This window comes from Oryctolagus cuniculus, chromosome 2, assembly GCF_051225735.1.
Source record: "Oryctolagus cuniculus isolate XC-2025 breed Fujian yellow rabbit chromosome 2, ASM5122573v1, whole genome shotgun sequence".
Lineage (NCBI taxonomy): Eukaryota > Metazoa > Chordata > Mammalia > Lagomorpha > Leporidae > Oryctolagus > Oryctolagus cuniculus.
The window spans coordinates 46750278-46772716 of NC_142868.1; the positions used below are offsets into that span (position 1 = coordinate 46750278).

General features: G+C 52.6%; 1 protein-coding gene across 1 annotated transcript in view; it reads right to left on the minus strand.

The window, feature by feature from the left end:
* SCARA3 (scavenger receptor class A member 3) overlaps positions 1-19722 on the minus strand; it is a 41890-nt gene extending 22168 nt beyond the window's left edge. Inside the window, exons 1-2 of the mRNA XM_002709303.6 lie at positions 19374-19722; positions 855-953 (exon numbers count right to left, since the gene is read on the minus strand). Coding sequence (XP_002709349.4) covers positions 855-953; positions 19374-19380 — 106 coding nt within the window. The 5' untranslated portion in view covers positions 19381-19722. The remainder of the gene's footprint in view (positions 1-854; positions 954-19373) is intronic.
* Positions 19723-22439: the final 2717 nt, after the last annotated feature.

Sequence of the window (22439 nt, forward strand, 5' to 3'; positions counted from 1 at the left end):
CCACTGGGTGACCAGTTGGTCCCAGCTTGCCCAGGAGCTGTCCAGGTTTTAGCACTGAAACTCTCCAGTCATGGTGAGTCCATCAGGTTCACAAAGACTGTCTCAGTTTGAAAACTGAAAAGTCCCGCCTACATCCCCGGGGAACCAGAAGATTGGTCAGCAGTTCCCAGCCACGCGGAGGATAAGCAGTTCTGGAAGGCAAGTCAATGATTTTGGTGCACCAGCTGGTCCAGTGGTAGGAAGGAAGAAGGGAGCCAGCTGTTGTTGGAAACCCGGGCAGGTGACCAACGCCCAAGGGCAATGCAATGATGGCCTGACTATGGAATTTTTCTAATGGGAACTCGATTTCAGCTGAATGTTATGAGCACCAGGAGAATTTAAAAATCCAGATGCCTGGCTTCCAGACCAAAAGCAGCCGGAATTTCTGAGGCTGGTCTCAGGCACCACTGGGTGGTTACGTATGGCCAAGACTGAAAACAACCATTGTAATCTATACTGAAAGCCCTACTCCAAGCAGCAGTTCAGGTGCATGGGCTACACTTCAAGGGACAGTCTGGGCCAGCTGGAAGGAAATGGCCCTGGAGACAGGGGACCTGGCTGGGGGACAGGGCAGAGGACACTGGAAGGTCTCAGGAGGAGCCCTGGAGACAGATGGGCTTGTGTCAAACTTGGACGTGGTATCTACGGCATAGCCAAGGGCCATGCACCTCTGCCCTTTGCCTTCAAGGAAACAGTAGAGAAAGGAGAGCCAGATTTTGAAGCCATAGAGACATTCATTCTCTCATGAGTTTGGGAGAGGAGCAGGGAGCTCTCAGCCCAGATTGGAAACCAGGGGCAGTGCCCAGGGCCCTTACCCTCCTGGGTGCAGGGGAAGGATGGCATGTCCTCGTCTTCACCTGCCAGTTCCTCTTCGGTGACACACAACGCATCTCCGTCGCCACCCGCCGATCTCACTGTGAGGGAATCAGTGCTGTCAGATCCAGGCTGGGACCCTGAGCCAGCCATGTCCCTCTCCAGCTGCCCCTTGGGTATCAGTTCCTCCATCCCAAACCCTCACCCACCACGGCGTGCAAGCGAGACCACCTGAGCTCCAGGTGACCTGACTGTACACTGAGTAAAGGGGGATGGAGGTCGGAATCAGGTGCTGGAGGAACTGGGATGTCCCACTTATCAGGGAAGGGGATCTCTGTCTCCCACAAGCTGGAAGGTACTTAGCTCAGTGACCTAAGTGATCTGTGCCTTGCTCTGACCTCTGGGGCTGCCTGACTTGGCTCCAATCCTCCATTTCCTTGGGATCCGAAGGAGACTCCCTCCTCTCCAGGCACAAGGCTGGGTCTGGCCCAGCACAGTCTGCACCAAGACTCTGTGTCCAGCACAGCTGGGAGGCCATGGAGATAAGGAAGTAGGAGCTAGGGGAAGCACACAGGATGTGCACAGACCCCTGTCTCCCATCGCCTCTCCCAGGACCTGCCAGGGTGTCAAAAGGCCAAGGGAGGCCGGCGCCATGGCTCAATAGGCTAATCCTCCGCCTTGCGGCACTGGCACACTGGGTTCTAGTCCCGGTTGGGGTGCCAGATTCTGTCCCGGTTGCCCCTCTTCCAGGCCAGCTCTCTGCTGTGGCCCGGGAGTGCAGTGGAGGATGGCCCAAGTGCTTGGGCCCTGCACCCCATGGGAGACCAGGAGAGGCACCTGGCTCCTGCCTTTGGAGCAGCGCGGTGTGCCAGCCGCAGCACGCCAGCCGCTGTGGCCATTGGAGGGTGAACCAACGGCAAAGGAAGACCTTTCTCTCTGTCTCTCTCTCTCACTGTCCACTCTGCCTGTCAAAAAGATAAAAAAAAAAAAAAAAAAAAAAAAAAAAAAAAAAAAAAAAAAAAAAAAAAACACGCCAAGGGAGAAGCACAGGTCTAAAGCTGATTCAGTGGTTGTTCCCTGAGATCATGCGGCCTCTAAATAAAATCTAAATGATCTATTCTCTCGTTCAAAAGACTGCTCTTGCTCCCCAGACACCACACCCCCCTCCTTCTGGTAAGATCTGGCCTTATATGAACCATGAGGAAGAATGAGCCAAATCCCTCCAGGGGTGTTTGAGAAATATGAGATGGTCTGGAATGAGGGAACCAGGGCTTTTGTTCTGGGAAGTGGGGGTGCAAACTGATGATGGGACCTAACTCTTAGGGGAGTGTCTGTTGAGGGGATTTTCTAAGCTTTGCCTCCAAATCCAGAGGCAATTAAAGGAAAAGATTTGCCTATTAGCCTACTCAACAATAAAATAAAAACAGAAAAGAGAAGATATGAACTCAAGATTCTTAAAATAATCATGTTTGCATGTATATCAGCATGTGTATATTTGTATATTTGTATATTTGCATGTATATCAGCATGTGTATATTTGTATATTTGCATGTATATCAGCATGTGTATATTTGTATTTGTATTTGTTTGCTGACAGGTCCAGTAAACAAAGATAATACAACAGCACTGAGGACCTCTAGCCACTCAGATCATGATCTCTACTGCTTCATTGCTTTCATTTTCCACTAAAAACAGAACCAGGACCCCTTGGAGAAATGGATGACTCTAGGGTAGGGACAGGGTAGACAGAAGAACGTGGAACATCTTGTTAATACAGCAAGCAAGGAAGCACAAAACAAACAAAAATGAAACAGGCATATCACAAGGATAGAGAAATCAGTTTGCAGACACCTCCGCTGGTGACATCTGGGCCAATCTGAATGCTCAATCAGGTATAATGATGCTATGACAAGTCACTGAAAAATCAGATATTCATAGGCCGGTGCTGTGGCTCACTTGGCTAATCCTCTGCCTGTGGAGCCGGAATCCCATATGGGCGCAGGGTTCTAGTCCCGGTTGCTCCTCTTCCAGTCCAGCTCTCTGCTGTGGCCCAGGAGTGCAGTGGAGGATGGCCCAAGCGCTTGGACCCTGCACCCACATGGGAGACCAGGAAGAAGCACCTGGCTCCTGGCTTCGGATCGCCGTAGCTCCGGCCGTAGTGGGCATTAGGGGAGTGAACCAACGGAGGGAAGACCTTTCTCTCTGTCTCTCTCTCTCACTGTCTAACTCTATCTGTCAAATAAATAAATAAATAAATCTTTAAAAAAAATCAGGAATTCATGAGCCCATGACAAGGAGAGATTGACAGGCAGACAGATTAAATAGGAAGAAAGCAAAGGGAGCTCATTAGAGTGGTGCTGAAGTTGAAAAATCTGCATTTTGCAACCATGATAGTAAAGACTGGATCAGGCAAGAACCGTCAGTGGGTGCCGACGTTAGGGTTGTTTTGATGTGCAGCAGAATGCATGCAGGTTCTCAGAGTATCTCCTCAGACTCCTCTGTGGTGGAAAAGGAAGTAGTAAAAGCCAGTAATGATATCAGGGGACTTCACACGGTCAATGCAAAATGTAATAAGAGAAGGGCTGACTGGGGTACAAAATACTTTAAAACCCATGCATACAAGGGGTCTACAAAGAGTTCATGGAAGAAGCTATGAAAGTTATGAAAAAGCTATCCATGGATTTTAAAAAAATTCACTGAAATAAACATATCTTTTAACTGTACTTTCCTATGAACTTTTTGAAGTTTTAATATACACTGGGGAAATCGAGAAACACCCTGACCGGTGGTCAAAATGACCATCACCTTGGAGGGACAAATGGGCACTGTGAGAAGCACCTACCATTGCCCATATAATGTGCTGGCCAAGAACGCATGCTCCCAATATAGTCATGAGGAAACAGGAAGAAAACGCAAAGTGAAGAGCATTTTGTTAAAGAGGGTCATCAAAGACAACAAAACAGGAGAGAGAACCACCAGATGCAGTGCTTACCCATGCACTGGAGGGAAAGGAACTCTATAGAAGGTATAACCTGGTCAGCTGACAAATGTGCAATATGAAGAGTAGATTAAGTACTAAAGTAAATTCATGGAGTTCATAACTATATTTTGATTATGTTTCTATAAGCATTTACAGATAAAAGACTATGATGTATATAACTCATACATAAATGTTTCAGAAAAAATTCTGAATGTGGGCCAGTGCCGCGGCTCAACAGGCTAATCCTCCACCTTGCGGCGATGGCACACCGGGTTCTAGTCCCGGTAGGGGCGCCGGATTCTGTCCCGGTTGTCCCTCTTCCAGGCCAGATCTCTGCTGTGGCCAGGGAGTGCAGTGGAGGATGGCCCAAGTCCTTGGGCCCTGCACCCCATGGGAGACCAGGATAAGTACCTGGCTCCTGCCATCGGATCAGCGCGGTGTGCAGGCCGCAGGGCGCCGGCCATGGCGGCCATTGGAGGGTGAACCAACGGCAAAGGAAGACCTTTCTCTCTGTCTCTTTCTCTCTCACTGTCCACTCTGCCTGTCAAAAAAAAAAATTCTGAATGTGTATGTATGTGCATACGCATGTGTATGCGTGTGTGTACAGTACTGCGTGAAAATCTGTTTATATACAATGCTACGCACCCAAGATTTGCTCAAGGCAATTTCCCAACAGTGAATTTACTGGATTAGATTATTAGAACACTTTAATGATTTAACAAGTAAGTTACCATTTAGAGAGGATATACAAATGACACTTGTACCCACAAAACATATACACTGATTTATCAATGATTCTTGTCTTAAAAACAGATGTTTTGGACTTTAAGTCAACAGACTGCCTTTTTTTTTTTTTTTTTTGCACATTTAAAAATTATTAGTAAGACTGAGCATTTCAGGGGCCTGCAAGCCCTGCCTTTCCATGAATCATCTCTGTAGCCTTTGCCCATTTTTCAGTTGAGCTGTTGATTTTTCTTTTTCCGCAAGTTTTTTCTAAAAACATAACCTTTCTTCACATGTCTTGCAGACAAATCCTGAGGGCATCTGTGCTCCAGATTTCTACCAGAGGCTCTTTCCTTGACTTCTGCCATTGCTACAGGAGTTACCAATCCAGAGCTGCAGCTTGGTTTCTTAGATGGACTGCCCACGTGTGCACGCAGTATACAAACTGGACGCCAGGACTGCGGACCATGTGGGGCCGGCCTGTCCTCACCCAGCACAGCCTTTTCTCTGGCCTGGTGTCTCTGGACATAGCAGATTTCCTTGTCAGCTTTCTGGCAGGTAGATTTTTTCCCCCTTAGTCTACTGTGACCCCTTCATCTCCATTTTTTCAAAGAGCAGACCTACTCGGGTGAGAGGTAAAAGCTTTATCGACACACATAGCACGGCCCTGACCAACCTGAAAGGACTGGGACCTTCCAGAGGCGTGCCGTGTAACAGCAGCTGGGAGAGGTCTCTTCTTGGGTCTGGGCTTTTCGCTACAGGTCTTTGTTTCAGCTTTCCCCCTTCTTTCCTGCCACGCATGGCTGTGTCTCCTGCCCATGTCCTAGTGCACCTATGACCCTCCGCTCCTGATTCCCAACTTCTGTACTTGTTAACCTGTTTTGTTTCAACATCTAACTTGAATTTGTTTTGCTTGTATCATTTGAGGATTGCCCCTGTCTGCTTTCAAATTTAGCTAGGCTTTTAGCACTAAGTTTGCAGTTCATCTACTACCTAAGTTTTATCACCCCCAGAATATTTCTACAATATTTATTTATTTATTTAATTTTAAAGGTGGAGTGATGGGGGGGGCATGAGTGAGAATGAGAGAGAGAAAGAGAGAGAGAGAGAGACAGAGAGAGAATCTTCCTTTCGTTGGTGTATTCCCCAAATGGCTACAATGGCTGGGTCTAGGCCAGAATGAATCCAGAAGCCCAGAACTCCATTGGGATCTCCCATGTAGGCAGCAAGATGAAAGCACTTGGACCATCGACCGCTGATTTCCAAGGTGCATTAGAAGGGGGCTGGATTGGGAAGTGGAGCAGCCAGGACTGGAACTGGAACTAGCCTGGAGTTGCAAGCATCAACTTAGCCAGCTGTGCCACCATCCCTGCCCCATGAATTTTTTTTAAGCTGGAGAAAGTTTTAAGTCCATAATGCCAGAAGTAGAAGTTCCAAGTTTTGCTTTTCTCCATTTTGTCTTAATGAGATGAAGTCCTGGGTCTTGCCTCAAGGCAGTCTTCAGGACAACCGTGTAGACTTTACAGGCGAAAGCATCACTTTCATGGACAAAAAGACCAAGGTTCAGAGAAGTTAAGAACATTGCTTACCAGCACAGAAAATGTAAGTGGTAAAGTCAAGATCTGAACTTGGAACTCTTTTCTTTTTTTTAAAGATTTATTTATTTGTTTGAAAGACACAGTTACACAGAGGCAGAGAGAGAGAGAGAGAGAGAGAAAGTCTTCCATCTGCTGGTTCACTCCCCAAATGGCTGCAACGGCTGGAGTTGGCCGATCTGGGCCAGGAGCCAGGAGCTAGGAGCTTCTTCCAGGTCTCCCACACAGGTGCAGGGGCCCAAGGACTTGGGCCATCTTCCACTGCTTTCCCAGGCCACAGCAGAGAGCTGGATCGGAAATGGAGCAGCTGGGACTTGAACAGGCACCCATATGGGGTGCCAGCACTGCAGGTGGTGGCTTTACCCACTACACCACAGTGCCAGTCCCCAGAAATCTTTTCTACCATACCTATGACCACTTCAAAGTAAGAAGCAAAGGTTCTACAAAGTGCTGAGAAATCCTGCCCCTGCAGCTACAAGGTCATGGTAGAAACGGAGTCGAATAGCACTGAGAAGGAGCCTGAGGAGCATCCTAGGCCTGTTAGCACTGAGACCTCATTTCCCAAACGCTCAGGCCATGGCCACTGGGATCAACCTGACAGCCAGGATGCAGAGTCAGCAAGGAGCACCTGGAAAGCCCAGGCCGCCTTGAACACACTCAGCAGAGTCGCACCAGTGACCTCAAACTATAGATGCCTCCATCGCTGCCCTCTGCTCAGCCTACAGGGCTTCAACGTCACTTCCTCAGCTGAGTCTACCTGGAGCTCCAGCCTCGAGTGGGTTCCCTGTCGTGTGTACTTCCACCTGCTCTGTGGTCTCCCTTTGTAGGAGGCAGTGCAACAGCTCTCTCCCCTGGTGTTTAAGTTCTGCCAGCGGGGACTGCACTTGTCTTGTTCTTTGCTTTCTCCAAAGCCCCAAGCACACAGAAGGGCCCAACAAATGCAATTTCTAATGCATCTATGAATGGCTTTGTATTCTGCTTTCTGGTGGTGGTTCTAGGCCTGGAGTCATGTAGGGATTTTTCAAGAGAACAGGGTCAGTGCCCTACTGCCAGAGATTCGGAGTTACTTGGTGGGGAGGTGACGAGCTGGGCTTTAGCGCTTTGAAAGCAGTCGACACCCATTTTTCCGTGGGATTCCTACAACTAGCCCAGCAGAGAGATGAGTGACAGGTGAGGAAACCAAGCTGTGTGTGCATGTGGTTGTGTGTACGTGTGTGTGCTGAGGTTTACAGCCTGGCTAAAGTCAAAGGCTAGAGGCAAAGCTTCCTAAATTAGTTTTCGTTCCACTGTAACAGATTCAGGTAGCCTCTTTCTGATGGTGCCTGTGTGTGTGAGTGTGTGTGTGTGTGTGTGTGTGCACGTTTGGTCAAGTGCTTTGGAGGGGGCTGGGGGAAGTGGAAGAAGGAAAGGATGGAAGGACACGAAGTACCATGAGGAGGGCACTGCTGATCTCTAACTGTGTCCTAAGAAATCAGCCTTTCAGCTCTGTTTTGCCACTCAGCTGCTCTGCACCATCCATCTGCCAACAGTTTACAAGGATGGCTTTGCCTGGCAGTTGCCAGGATTACGATCTCTTTCCCATAAGTAAATGCCTCAGGCAAAGCAGACCAGAATTCCTTGCTGCTTTCTGAGCTCCTCCGACCAAAACCTCATCCAACCAGCCACAGCCTCTCGCCCCCCCAGTGAGCGCGGCCAGAAGCGCTCTGCAAGCGGTTGGCCGCGGATGCCGACGCACTGCGGCCTCGGAGCCCCTCGGGGAGGTATTCCTTCCACTCCGCGCAGCGGCCGCCTCCCTGGCCCCGTTCCGTCTTCCTTCCCACCTCTGCACGGTGCTCCTCTGCCCTCCCTCATGACCGGCCTCCTCCCTGTTCTGGCTCCAGAGCCAATTTCATCACTTCCCTGTTTATAGCCTTTGCAGGCACTCGGGGATGACTTAAATCAAGCAAGGCTGACACCGGCCTTCAGCAAACACCCTGTCAGCTTTATCATAACCTTGCTCGCCTCGGGAGCCCCCTCACCTGGCAATCGTTAGCAAGTGGGAATTAATCATGGCGTTTTCCGGTACTGCTCGGGGTGGCCCCGTGGGGAGGGACATGACAGCTGCCAGAGCAGATCTCAGCTCTCCAGATTCGGAGTTCACGCAAATCACGAGCATTTGGCCACTTTCCCTTCACTGACATCTCAGCTCCATAACTCCGAGCTCTCCACGAACCCCAAAGAGGGCTTCTCGGCCTAATCCCTTGGCTTTCCTGCTTTCTGGAGGGGCGCCCAGCCATGGGGGCCCCTGATTTACCTATGTCCGGAACGCTGCAGCCACTCACCGCTGCAGCCTCGTTGACTTTACCGGACGTAATCCAGGGCACTTCCGAGGCTCTTTAAGCCAAATCCTTTGCAAGCACAGGCTCATTATAATTGCATTACACTGGATAGTTCCGGTGAGAGCAGAAGCAGACACAAGAATGAGAAAGGCTTGGCTGAGCACTCATTGACTGCAGGATGCTTGATCAGACAGGAATCTCTGCTCCTCCCTTTGTACTGGGTGAGCGGGTCGGCAGAGATAAGAGAATCTTCTTCCTCTTCCCATCTCCCCGGGCTTCTGGAGCCATCTTACTCAGTGTTGGGTGCACCGGCTTTCAGAAGTGTGTTCAGAGACAGGAAACCACAGACTGACAGCGTGGGATGGGAATGTCTAAGTCGGAGTCCACCTCGGTCACGTTAGAGGCTGGGAGACAATAAGTGACCAACCAGCTGCTTAGCAGCCCCTAAAATGTCCAGGAATCCGAAGCCAGTCCCAAATATGCACACAAGGTCTGCGCAGTGGCACATGCGCAGTTCAGAAAGGCCACTGAGCTGGGGCCGCCTTACCACCCAGAATGCCGTCTGTTTACAGCTTGGGAAACCTGCAGCCTCCCTCCCGCATGAGACAGCATACTGGCCCCTGAGAAGGCCTGTGTGTTCAGTTAACTGTTACCCTCTGCTGTTCTAATCATGAGCTTGCTTTTATTAAAAAAGTGAAGATGAATGACTAATATATGGTTTAAGTTTAGTTTATTCTTAGAGTACTCCATGGTCAGGGAGTGTTGGGGGTACTGAAGCATGGAGGTTGCAAAGGCTTGAAAAAGCAGAGGCCATGGTAACATACAGAGCCCTGAGGTTTGAACTGCAAAGGAATGAACTGGAGGGAGACAGGGAGTGTGTGCCTGTAGCGAGGGGAGGGGAGGAAGGAAGATTAAGGCTCTACTTCCCCTCCCCTTCTCAGCACTAGAACAAGGGGTAGGGTTGGCATCATGGTACTACAGATGGTTAAGCTGTTGCCTGCAATGCCTGCATCCCATATCAGCGTTGGTTGGAGTCCCAGCTGTGCCATTTCCAATCCCGCTTCCTGCTAATGAGCCTGGGAAAGCAGAGGAGGATGGCCTAGGTCTTTGTGCCCCTGCCACCCATGGCCTAGGATGGCAGAGGAGGATGGCCTAGGTCTTTGTGCCCCTGCCACCCATGTGGGAGACCCAGGCTCTTGGCCTGATCCAACCCTGGCAATTGTGACCATTTGGGGAGTGAACCAGCTCTCTCTCTGTAACTCTATTTTATTTCAAATAAATAAAATAAATCTTAAAAAAGGTGGTGGGAGGGAATGTTATTCCTCTCCTAAACTAAAAGGGCTCTTGTTTGGGTGTGGGGTAGGGGGAATTTTTACTTTTTCCCATTGGTGTCCTGTTGATTGCCTTAGGATCCCATTTGTTTTCTCTGGCCCTCTAAGATAAGGCTATGGTTCTTGGGTGTGTCATGCATAAAAATCCATGAAATTCAGGATTTTGACATGCTGAAAATCGAGGAGGCCCTGAGTGTGACATGCTGAGGTGCTGGGAGTCTGGAGAAATTGCCGTGTCACCACAGGCCATGCGTGTGGGAAGAGAGGCTGTTTTGTAAGAAAACAGAAGACAACCTATTTCTCTCTTCTTCTTCCTCCTCCTCCTCTTCTCCTTCATTTTTTTCTTTTTGCTGATTCCAGGAGACAGCACAGGATGGTGCAGGCTTGAGAGAGGACACTGGAGATGGTAAAGCAATGCCTGCACCAAAGACGCTTCAGGAAAGCCTTCCTGGGAGCACATTTGGGACAGCAAAGCTGCTCTGGGAACCATGAGAAGGGCCAGCATCTAAGGCTCTGCGAGCCAGCTGCTGCCTCCCCTGTTCCCGAGGCACCAACGTTGTCACCAGGGAACATCCTGGTCCCTGCCCTTGGATTACATAATGAAGGCACAGCCAGGCTCCAGTGCTCACTACCCAATCACGGGCGGTGTGCTTAGAACAAGAAAAACCAAACAGCCTTTGAAGGCCAGCGCTGCGAGCCCAGACCCATAAAACAGTGGCAGCCACTGGAGAGCTGAAAGGGGCTGTGTTGCTGTCACCCCAGGTCCTAATATCCAACTCAAACATCACAAGGACGGCCACGAGAGCAGGAAAACCCCCCTCTTTTCCTAACCCCCTGCTCCCGCATGGGCACGGAGAAGTTTGATTGAAGGTGCATGTCTTGGCACATGGCTGTGTGTGGTTGCTGACTCCACTGGGGTTGAGCTCAGTTCATTTCTCCCCCTGGGGGTGGAAAACAGCCGAGACCTGTCAACCAATCGCTAACTCGACTGTGGTCACCCATGCTGGCTTTCTTTTGGTTGACCAAACATGTGAAACTGATTCACTCTTTTGCCTTCCTGGGACTGCATTCTTCCACGCGAGTCAGCAAGGGGGAGAGATTCGAGGAACTGAATAAAAGGTCTTTCTTTGGGCACTTCAAGGAACATATTTTGATGATTTATCTTTGGTGGAGTTCACAGAGTGGGTTTTCAAAACAGCCAATTGGGTCAGGAAAAAGAGTGATTTCAGAGTTTTCACAGAAGCCAATGCTATATTTAAAGTCGCAGAACAGCTATAGTTGAAGGTAGGAGAATGCTGTAATTAAAGTTGCAAAAGCTGTTTTCATTAGAACCCTCCTGCCGCTGCCCCCTCTCCACAGCCTTCCTCTGTGGGTTTGTTCGGATTTGGTGGGAAACTGTTCGTCTCCGGGGCCCCCGCTCAGCTCCAAAGAATCTGGTCCTTTCTGCTCCGATTGTCCTGCTCCCCAAGTTCTCATTATCTGTCTCCTTGGCCCCCCCAGCACTTGCCCTGCTTCCGGTCCCCATCCTTAAGCTCCTTCATCCCTGAAATCCACATCTGCTACCCTGGGACAGGTGCTTTCTCTCCCCCTATCCTGCTGCCTGCATCTGAATTCGCCCTCTGCTACATTCTGTTGCCTTCTTGGTCACTACAGAAGTTGTGGGTAAATCTCCCCTTCATCCTAAACTTCTCCTAAATGGCTTCCCTTCTTTTCTGGCTCTCAGATCTTCCCTGTTGGCATTTTGGAGGGGCACAATTCTTCCCGAGATGGGATTTACCCACTCTGTGCAGACATTTAGGGTTCTGGCCTTGCCCACGACTGCCAAGAGCAATTGGCAGTCATGGTGACAACCCCAGACGCCCATCTCATTTCTAAATATCCCCTTTAAAGGACGGTGATGTCTAGATGAGAGCAGCTCCCGGGCTGTTCACTTAATACAGCAGATTGCCCCCATCACATACCCACTGGTTTCCCACTCTATGCAGCACCTTCGCCACTCCTTGGGACCCCAACAAATCCAGTGCAGTGGGAGACATGCGGGTCACCAGTTTTGTCTATCCCTGTTGTCACCTCTGGTCCTTCGAACCCCACATTCTCTGCTTTTCATCATTTGCATCGCATGGGTGCTTCCCTTCCTGTCTCTGAGCTGCTTCTCCTTACGTATTAAATAGGGGGATGGACCCACTCCACAGAGCTGCTGTGACAATGCAGAGATGATGTATGAAAAGTACAGGCACAGGACTGGCACTGTGGCACAGCGGGTTAAAGCCCCAGCCTGCAGTGCTGGCATCCCATATGGGCGCTGGTTCGAGACCCGGCTGCTCCTCTTCCAATCCAGCTCTCTGCTATGGTCTGGGAAAGCAGTAGAAGATGGCCCAAGTCCTTGGGCCCCTGCACCCACATGGGAGAACCGGAAGAAGCTCCTGGCTCCTGGCTTCAGATCAGCTTAGCTCTGGCTGTTGCAGTCATTTGTGGAATGAACCAGTGGAAAGAAAGACCTCACTCTCTCTCTGGCTCTACCTCTCTAACTCTTTCAGATAAATAAAATAAATCTTTAACCAACAGAAGGAAGATCTTTATCTCTGTCTCTCTCACTTTCTAACTCTATCTGTCAAATAATAAAAAATAAATAAATAAAATAAAATAAATCTTAAAAAAAAAAGTACAGGCACATGATGGTAGTACAGGCTTGATCTATGGTAGTAAGAATTATGTCATTGGGAGTATTTTTCTATCCTACCTCAATTATTGCTGTCCTGTGTGGACAAATCCCTATGCCTGTCACTCTAAGGATCAATTTCCAACTTTCAAGAAATCCATTTTTTCAAAATACATCTTATCCTACAGGACACTAGTTCCAAAGTATTTTTTGTGGGAAAAGATTCTTTGGTCAAGCAAGCTGGGAAAATGATTAGCAGAGTGAACATTTAGAAAAGTCTTGCAAAAAAATGCTCATTTAAATCTGTGTTTAATTCTGCATTTCTCAAATTTGACCACAAAACTTCCTTCCCCCATAGTACTCCCCCCACCATGGAATTGGTATTCAGAATATCCTTGCTTTGGGGAACACTGCTCTGGAAACATCACCTGCTTTGGATTATTTCTTCAGTCTGCTTCCTGCCATCAACTTGAATGGAGCCAACATTTATGCTGCAACTTGGGGTTCCCTGGAATCTACAGCTCTCATTTCCATGTTGACCACAGCTCAGGCTGCCCACCCTTCAGAGGTTAAAGCTCATGAATGTTCTGTCTGCACGATCTCAAGCTCCTTTCTTTGCATCCCCTCTCACTGCACTTCCTACTCCCACTGCAGTAAACCTCTACACGTTCTCCATCACGAGGCTCATCACGCACACCCTGACCTTCGAGACCAGCCTTGCCCTTAGGGTCAGTTTCAGCCCCTGGAGCCTGGAACTGTCTCCCAGCCAGGGCACCTCATTCAGTCCTCATTGTGCTTGCGAAGCACTGGGCCAGGCAAACCCGGCACAACGAGAGCACATCGGGGTATGGTGTGGATTTGGCTCCAACGAAGTCCAGCCATCCAGGTCCTCGTGTTCCTCCTCCTTCCAACCCACCCCATCCTCCAAAGATGAGTTCACCTCTCCCCTTTCTTTTCTGACAAGATAAAAACTATTAGCTCCAGTTACAGATCCTCTGCTGGCTCCCTCAAGATGCCTACACTGCACACCCACTGTAGGTGTGTGTAGGGGAGCGGGTGGTGAGGCGCTCTCATGCATTTGCCACAGCTTGGTGCTCTGTATCAATGCTTCAAATGAATGCGCTAGGACCTTCTGAAAGGGGACAATTATACAACTAAGCAAAGATGTGTGTGTAAAGATCACTTCATGTTATGATAAACTGGAGGAAAAAGAGCCTACAGGCCCATCAACAAGGGATTGGTCAAATAAATTATAGAATCATACTAAAGGAAGTTTTGCGACCATTTAAAAAATAATGTAGATCTACATTAATTGCCTGGGGGAAGGATATCTATGTCCTATTACTGAGTTTTAAAAATACCTATGACAGAGCTGGCACCATGGCATAGTGGGTAAAGCCTCTGCCTGCAGTGCTGGCACCCAATATGGGTGCCGGTTCGAGTCCTGGCTGCTCTACTTCCAGCTCTCTGCTATGGCCTGGGAAAGCAGAGGAAGATGGCCCAAGTCCTTGGTACCCTGCACCCATGTGGGAGACCTGGAAGAAGCCCCAGGCTCCTGGCTTCAGATCTGCTCAGCTCTGGCCATTGTGGCCATTTGGGGAGTGAACCAGTACATGGAAGACCTCTCTCTGCCTCTGCGTCTCTCTAACTCTGCCTTTCAAACAAGTAAATAAATCTTTAAAAATAGCAATAAAATAATGAGCTTGTGTCATACAAAAGTCAAACGTAGGTGGGCATTTGGTGCAGCTGTTAAGCTATAAGTTGGGACAGCGGTGTTCCACATCAGAGTACTGAGTCCAAGTCCTGACTCTGCTCTCATTTCCAGCTTCCTCCTAAGGTGCATCCTGGGTGTCAGTGGGTGATGGCTCAAGTACTTGGATCCTTGGCGCCCACACAAGAAACTCGGATTGGGCTCCTGGTTTCAGCTTGGTCCAGCTCTGGCAATTGCAGGCAGTTGGGGAGTGAACCAGTGGATAGAAGATCTGCCTCTCTCCATCTCTATCTCTCTACCTTTCAAACTAACTAACTAACTAAATAGCTTGACTACTTTAAAAAATCAAATACAGGATGCAATGCAAGTCTACGTCTATATCCATTATTTCTCCCTCCCTTCAGGTCCCAACAGAGAACCTTCCTTCTTGCCAATGCAAGTCTCCCACTGCCATCACCTCCATCCCCACACTCCTACCACCTCTCCTCTGTCCCTCTCCCAGGCCACACCCGCCTTGAAAACCCCTTCCTGCCCCACCAGTTTCTCACTCTACCTAATCCTTGTTTTCTGAAACTCCTCTGCCCCAGGCCTCCTGCTCCTTGGCATTTACACCTGCCCCTTGCCGGGTATAGCCTGGCCGCCTCATCAGCTACCTCTGCTGCCTCTGGTGATCAACAACACTGCGCATGGCTTCCTCCGGCTCAGAACTCGGAACTCGGAACTCGCTCCTCTCAATTTCCGTGACACGGCTGTCCTGGTTTTCTGCCTGTGTCCCTGCTCGCTTCTCTTGGCTCCTTCACAAGCTCATTTTCTTCCTGCCACTCTAAAAGTAGAGATTTCCCAATGTGGGCTGAAGCCACGAGAGAATGCCTCAAGGGAGAAGTGGCAAACAGGCCTTCTCCCGGCACACCCTTCTGGAAAACGCTGTCTATTGGCTCTTTAGTGTCAACAAGCACAATCGGAAGTCCTTAACTTGGCACTCACGGCTGGGCTGGCCCCTGCTTCCTGGTGGATCTCAGCAAATCTCTCCATCCACCACCACTAAACACAGCATCCCAAGGACCTAATGCCCAGCTTTTGCCATCACCTCTTCTGGCCTGCCTTGACATTATCAATTCTTCCCTGAAGCCTTTCTGAGCTGCTCTATTTCTCCCTGGGGACTCCTATGGACTACAGTGCACCTGCCATTCATTTGTGCTTTTGCATCATCTACCCTGACGATTCAGTTTGCTTCTTAGGTCTGCATGTCGTGTCTCTGCCGTTAGGGCAGGAAGCATCTTTGCTTCCCTTTCAGCTAGATGATTCCTGCTCAAAAGCAGGTGCTCGACACATAACAGCTGACAGCACACTGTGGCACAACATCCCAGAATAACCAGTTGTTCACTTAGATCCAAGTGGAGGTACAGTTATCTCATCTGAACCAGGAAGCAGATGTCTGCCTGTCTCCATCTAGAGATGCTGAAGACACTGGCGGAAGTATGGGTCGGGAGCTTAGAGAAATAAACCTGGTACCATCCGACTCTTCCCATGTGTCCAGTCTTTGAGACGGGTGCCCAGAAAGAACCCAGGACCCAACAGCTGAAAGATTCATTAAGAGGAGCAGCAAAGAAAGAGTGCCAGGAACAAAACCAAGCAACCCCTGAACTCCCTCCTGGGGACTTTCTCTCTCTCTCTTTCTCCTTCCCTCCTTCCCTCCCTTTCTTCCTTCCTTCTTTCAAAGGTTTATTTTATTTATTTGAAAGGCACAGTTAGAGAGAGAGAGAGACTGATTCACTCTCCAATTGACTGCAACGGCTGGGACTGGGCCAGGTGGAAACCAGGAACTCCATCCAGGTCTCCCACGTGGGTGGCCAGGGGCCCAAACATTTGGGCTGTTTTCCATTGGTTTCCCAGGTGCATTAGTAGGAAGCTGGACTGGAAAGGGAGCAGCCAGAACTGAACTGCTGCTCATATGGTATGCTGGCGTCGCAGGCGCCACAGCTTAATCCGCTGTGCCACCATGGCGGCTCCCTGGGGGCCTCTTCCATGACACTTGACGACTTTTAGTTTCGTCTAAATGATTTGGGCATGAATCTTAAGTGTTTTAGAAAGGGGTAAGCCCCTGAGAGAAAGGACAGCATGATAAAGCTGCTCTGTGACAGGGCTGGGCCTGTCCTTGGGCCTCTTGTGCTCCAACAAACACACTAACTGCAACACGACCAGACATGAGTGGTGTACAGATGAGTGGTGCTGTCCTGCCTGCCAATTCTAACACCCAGAACAGCTGCCTGTCCTCCATGGAGACTTCCAGGTGACTGTTTTATGGGGATGTGTGTGCCTGAGGGCATGGAGCCAACCTCCAACATCTAAGCCCCTGGTGCCCCGGGACTGGCTGATTGGTGACTCTATTTACCTTTGCCACATCAGTTCCTTTTCTTCTAGCCCAGGCTCCCTCCTGTGCCCCAAGGTCTGGGGGACCTTGCCTGCCCTCTCATGCATGGACAGAACCAGCCACGCTGTGAGGTGGACGTCTCCCGGCATCACATGGCTGAATCTTCCCAACCCCCTCCTCTCCCTGCCCATACTTTGCCCAGGTGGTACAGGAGGGGTACATCCTCCCCAGGGGCAGAGGAGAGCCCGCGTCTGTGCGTCTTCAGGCAGTCAACATCACAGGCACCAGGCTGCTTCCCGAGCATCTGCGAGAGCTCCTCCCACTGGGGGGGGGGTGGCAACAGTGACACAGGTGTTTGTGGCTCACTCCAACAAGCCAGTGGGGAGCTCTGAGGAGGGCCCATCAGCAATGCCCTGGTGGCAGCTGCGGGCCCCTTAGGATCACAGGTGAGACGGGCCAGGTGTCAGCTTGCATCAAACGACACAGCTGCCTGGGAGGCCCAGCTGGATGCGGCTTGGGCTGGAGAGGCCTCGGGGTAGAAACGGCTCAGCTGGCAGAGTGGGCTCTGGCGCCTGGCCATGGCGGGGGTGGGGGGAGGCTGAGCCGCTCAGCAAGCATGTTTAAGTGCCATCGCCACCAACGTTTCTCCCGGAGCAAACATCACATCACCGTGTTTGCTTTGAGCAGAGGCTGAGGATCCCGTGCCAGGGGGTGTAATCTGAAGATCAGGGTGGGGGCTCTCCAGAGGAGCACAGAGGCCAGCTTCCCCTCCCTCTGGAAGCAGCAGCCGCCCTGCTCTGCGGGGCTCTTGACTTTTTCCACTCGGGTGAGAAAATGCCTGGTTCTTCACACTCCACAGATCCCAAAGGCCAAATATTTGCTGTCTGCCTTGCTGTTCCCTTCCTAGGTGGAGGTGGTGGCCGGGGAGGGAGGTGGGCTGAGAACCAGTCCTGGCCTGCGCCCGTGGCTCCCTGCGTTGTTCCGAGAGATACCTGAGGGTTTCTGGACACTGAGGGACAAGTTCGTGGGCGCTGCCATAGAAGTAGCAGGAATTCTGCCCTGCTCATGGCAAGGGTGCTGTTCAGAGCAGGGGAAGCGGGGGAGAGGCAGGGCTGGGGCTTCTTTCTGGGAGCCCCCAGGCCCCACTCCAGCAGTCCACAAGGCCCCTGGAACCCAGCGGCATGTGTCGGCAGGCCCACCTCCCAAATATTCATGCATGCCCGCTCTTCACTCCTCCATTTCGCAGGATTTCGGTCCCGCCTGCCTTTCTCTTGCACTGTTGGTCTGGAATGTTGGTGGAACCAAACCACTGTGAGAATGTGCCGCATCATACCCTCATCATCAGGCACAGGGGCAGTGTGGGCTGAAGCCCGGGGTAAGACGTGGGCTGAATGCTTTCTGGAGGCTCCTTGGAATGCGTGCCCCAGCCCTCTCTGACCAGGGAGGGCAGAGCCCCATAGATGTGGCAGCTGGAAGACAGTGCTCAGTGGGCGAGGCCCCTCTCTGCCTGCCAAGGGAACTCACTGGGGTTGATCATAACTTGCCTGGCTCATCCCCAAGCAGTTCAAGACATGGTCAGGCCATCAGGAGGCTCAGGCCAAAGGCACAGAGGCCAGAGGGAAGGATGCAGTGGAGAGGCAGGGTGTTTCCTGGACGGGGAGCCAGGAGCCTGGGACTCGAGTCCCCTGACTGGCTGCACATCTGCAGCAAGTCGCTCCCCCTGTACACAGGACACCCTCGCAATTTGTGGGGCTCGGTGTACAATGGACATGGGGGTGTGTGAGTCCCTTTTGAGACAGTCATTAAGAATTTGAAGGTAGGACATGAAACCAAGTGTGGCCGCACACTCGTGAAGCCCACCCTACCTGTTTGCTCAGCCACACACACAGGCGGGGGCTCAGTGCGCCACTGGTTTGTCAGCAGAGCCCTGTCTCCAAATGCGTCTTTGAACTCTTCCGTCCAAGAGGCAAAGATCAGCTCTGGCAGAAGCAGGCTTGTGAGCTCTGGGCCCCTGCCCTCCACCCGCATCGCTCTGAGGGCACGGTTAAAGCCATGCAGATGATCCAAGGGTCCTGTTCCATTTCCCCGTTCAGTAACTGCATGAGGTGGTGGAGGTGGCACAGCTGGGGCCACAGCCTTCCGTGTGAAAGTGTGAAAGGCACGGAGACACCATTAAGAACTCCAAAGTCTCCCTGTCCCATAGCTTGCCTCCAAAGCCGGCGGCTCCCCTAGCCTCAAAGGAAGTTTGAGGACCAGGCGCCCCCTCGCCCTGTCCTCAAGAGAGCCAGGCCAGGAGCAGCTACTCGGGACCATGCCTAGTCCTGTCTTCTCGCAATGGCTTAGTCCCCCAGCGGCTTTGCCCCAAGGAGGTCAAAGGGCAGGGCAGGCAAGGGTCAAAGGTCGGAAGGGTACAGTCAGGGCTGAGGCTCAGGGCTGTCTTGGGGAAGGGGCTTCGGGAACTTCCGGGGTAAGTTCTCTGTGGCCTGTGACAACTTTCTGCACTAGCGGGAACCTTCCGGGACTTGAGGGCTGTTTTTGAGGGCAGGAGCCATGCCGGGTGGGAAGAGCTCTGGCAGCGGCGCCTGCGTTCGCCGTCCTCCCTCCGTCCCCCTCCTCGGAACTGCGGGCTCCCCGCCTGCTCCTCCCAGTACCTTCCTCAGGAAGATCCAACGTGCTGCGTGCGAGACGGCCTCGGGGTGCCTTCCCGGAGGCGCCCTCCCTCCTCTCGGCCCCGCCTGCTGGAGGAAAGGCGCCCCTCCACCCCCCGGCGCCCTGGCTCCTGGTGCCGGTGTTTCCCCGCCGACTGCTCCCGGACCCGCTGCGCGCCACTTACCTTTCATGGTCCCTTCTGGCCGGGCCTCGGCAGGGCCCCGCTGCAGGCGGCGGCTGGAGCTGCGGGGGAGCCGGCAAAGCCGCGGGTCGTCCCAGGGCACGCGATGGCCGCTCCTACGCGGCGCCCGCGGCACAGGGGCTCGGGCCTGGAGTCATGCTCCCGCCTGCGTGCTGCCGAGGCGGCGGGCCCGGGGGAGGGTCCCGCGGGGTCGCAGGCTGGGGACGCCCCGCCGGGCGCCTAGCGCCGCGCGCCGCCCCCGCCCAGGGCGCGCATCCCGCCGCCGCGCGCTTCTCGCTGGAGCCCCGCGAGCTGTGCTGCCGCCCCACGCCCCGCGCGTCCTCCCTCTCCCTCTCCCTCCCGCCCTCCTCGTCACTTCTTGGGCCCCGGCCCAGATCAACTTCCTTAGTATTTTCAAAACTGCCGCGGCTGGGCCGCTTTGTGCCGAGGCCGGCCCGTCCGCCTCGCCGCCCCCGCCCCCCGGGACCCCAGCGCCCAGCGTCTGGCCTCGAACCTGGTCCCGCCCGCATCCTCCAGGCCGACACCGCCTGGGGCCGCCTTGCGGTGGGGGCTCACGGTTGGGGGGCAGGGTTCTCACTATCGGATACCCCTGCTGGTTTAGGCAGGCAGCGCGGACCTTGATTTCAGCCATGCACGTTTTTCTCACCCACCCGTGGAGTCCAGGGGGTGGGAAGAAGGCAGGATTCCTAGGTTTTAGGTCCAGCTCCTACAGCCCAGCTTTGCCAGGGAACTTCTTTTCATTTTAGCCCTGAAAATTCCTCGCAAGTCTTCAGGTGGGCGGAGCGGGGTAATTGTCACCCTGTGGCTGCCCCCAGCGACTTAGTGTGCGCCTTTCGTCTCCAGGCCTGGGGGAGGGGGGCTCCTGATTCGGTGGCGGGGCTCTGGTGTGCACAGTGCCTGAGTATTGCGTCCAAACGCAAGGAGCGAGCTTCTCACCATGAGCCCGTCTGTAGCGCCCTTCCTCGGGCGCTGAACTTGCCCTGAGCACCACAGGTGCCAGGCGCTGCCCTCTGCTCTGGGAAGTGTGGACGGCCCGTCACAGGCTCCTCTGGTGAGCAAGGCCAACCGTTAACCAGCAACAGCACCAGGGAGGGATGAGTCTCGGGACCAGAAGGTGCAGGGGCCGAGGGGACCACGGGTGGGCCCGCCCAGCCAGGCCTTTTTGCGTGGCTGCATCAGCTCTGACTCTGGCACCCACGGCCCACAACCATATCATGTCACGCTGAAGCAAGGTAGATTCGATCCAACCCGCTGGGGGGGGGGGGGGGAATTTTCTCCTAAACCCGGAGCAGAAAAAGACCGCCCCAGGATGATCCCCAAATCCCTGCAGACCACAAAGGCCGGTGCTCAGGCCTCTGTAGCCTGCCCTGCTTTGCCAGGTCAAGTTGACATTCTCCCCGCATCTCGGCAAAACCCGCAGCAAACTTGAGGGAGCGAGCGCGGATGCTCTGCCCATTCTACGGCTGAGGAGGCTGAGGTTCAGGGAGGACCTTTGCTGCCTGGTCATGGTCACAGTGCTCTGAGACCTTGTATCTGGATTCCGAGTCTCCCAGCACTGTGGCTCAGGAAAGGTGCTTGTAAACGGCAACGAGTATGTACATCAAAAGACAACCTGTGGCCGGCGCCGCGGCTCACAAGGCTAATCCTCCGCCTTGCGGCGCCGGCACACTGGGTTCTAGTCCCGGTCGGGGCGCCGGATTCTGTCCCGGTTGCCCCTCTTCCAGCAGAGCAGCTCTCTGCTGTGGCCAGGGAGTGCAGTGGAGGATGGCCCAAGTGCTTGGGCCCTGCACCCCATGGGAGACCAGGAGAAGCACCTGGCTCCTGCCATCGGATCAGCGTGGTGCGCCGGCCGCAGCGCGCTAGCCGCGGCGGCCATTGGAGGGTGAACCAATGGCAAAGGAAGACCTTTCTCTCTGTCTCTCTCTCACTGTCCACTCTGCCTGTTTAATCCTCACAGCAGCCCTGCGCGGTGAGCGCCATTATGGTCCTGTTTTTCAGACAAGGAAACTGAGGCACGGAAGATACCTCACAGCAAGAGGAGAGCTGGGGCTCTGAACCTGAGCAGGCTCAACTCATGGCTTGTGTGCTCGGCCACGGAACTCCACAGACGCTGGTGATCATACAGACATTTGTTGATAGAAAGAACAGAAAATGCCCCTTGGTTTTGCTCACGCTTTCTTTGGCTGGTGGGGAGAGGGCAGAGCCCTGGTGTGAGGGGTACCACTCCCAATGCCTGCCTCTGTGGGTCTCCAGGTTTGTGTCCTGGGTGTTGCCCTGATCATGCAGAGCTAGCAGCAAAACGCTATCTGGTTGCAGCGTTGTCCAGATCTGTCACCTTGGTGGCAGGGACCTATGTACTGGAGCCGTTAGCTGGCTGCCTCCAGGGTGTGCGTTAATAGGAAGGTGGAGTTAGCAGTCAGTGCCTTGAGCTCCAAGTCCAGGCTCTCTGAGTGAGTCTCAGGCTTTTCCATCAGCTCCCCCTGTGGTTCCCAGGTAAAACAGAGGCGTGTGGATGAGAGGATCATAATAAAAATGTCCATCCATGAATGCGAAGAAGGAAAGACGTAGTGTAGCCTACAGAAAAGCGGAGCGCCCTCAGATGTTGTAAAGACCGCGGACTCTGGGATAGGGGGGATTCTTTGCTCAGGCTCTGATTAATATCTCTGGAAGAGCTTTCTTGCCCATTGTACTATAAGCTATGCCCTCTGGAAGGTTCTTCCTACCTTCTAGCCTATTTGAGACATCTGAAGTAGATGCTGTGGAGTGGGCCATTCCTGAGGGCTGCTCAACTCTCACTGCTCATTTGATCCCAGAGCAAGGCTGCTTTTCAGTTCTGGCCATCAGGTACAAGATAAAAATCTGGGCCTGCGTGGTTTCTTTGGCAGTTAAAGTCCTTCCGATTTTCAGCAGTCTTTTCTATTTGCTCCCAGTCAGGTTCACGGGTCCTGTGACCACGTCCAGAGATTTCCCCAAACCTGCCTGACTTCCGTGTTCCCCTTCCCCTGTGCCTCTCTCTCTCTGAGGGAGGCTGACTGCCTTGAAGCTGCA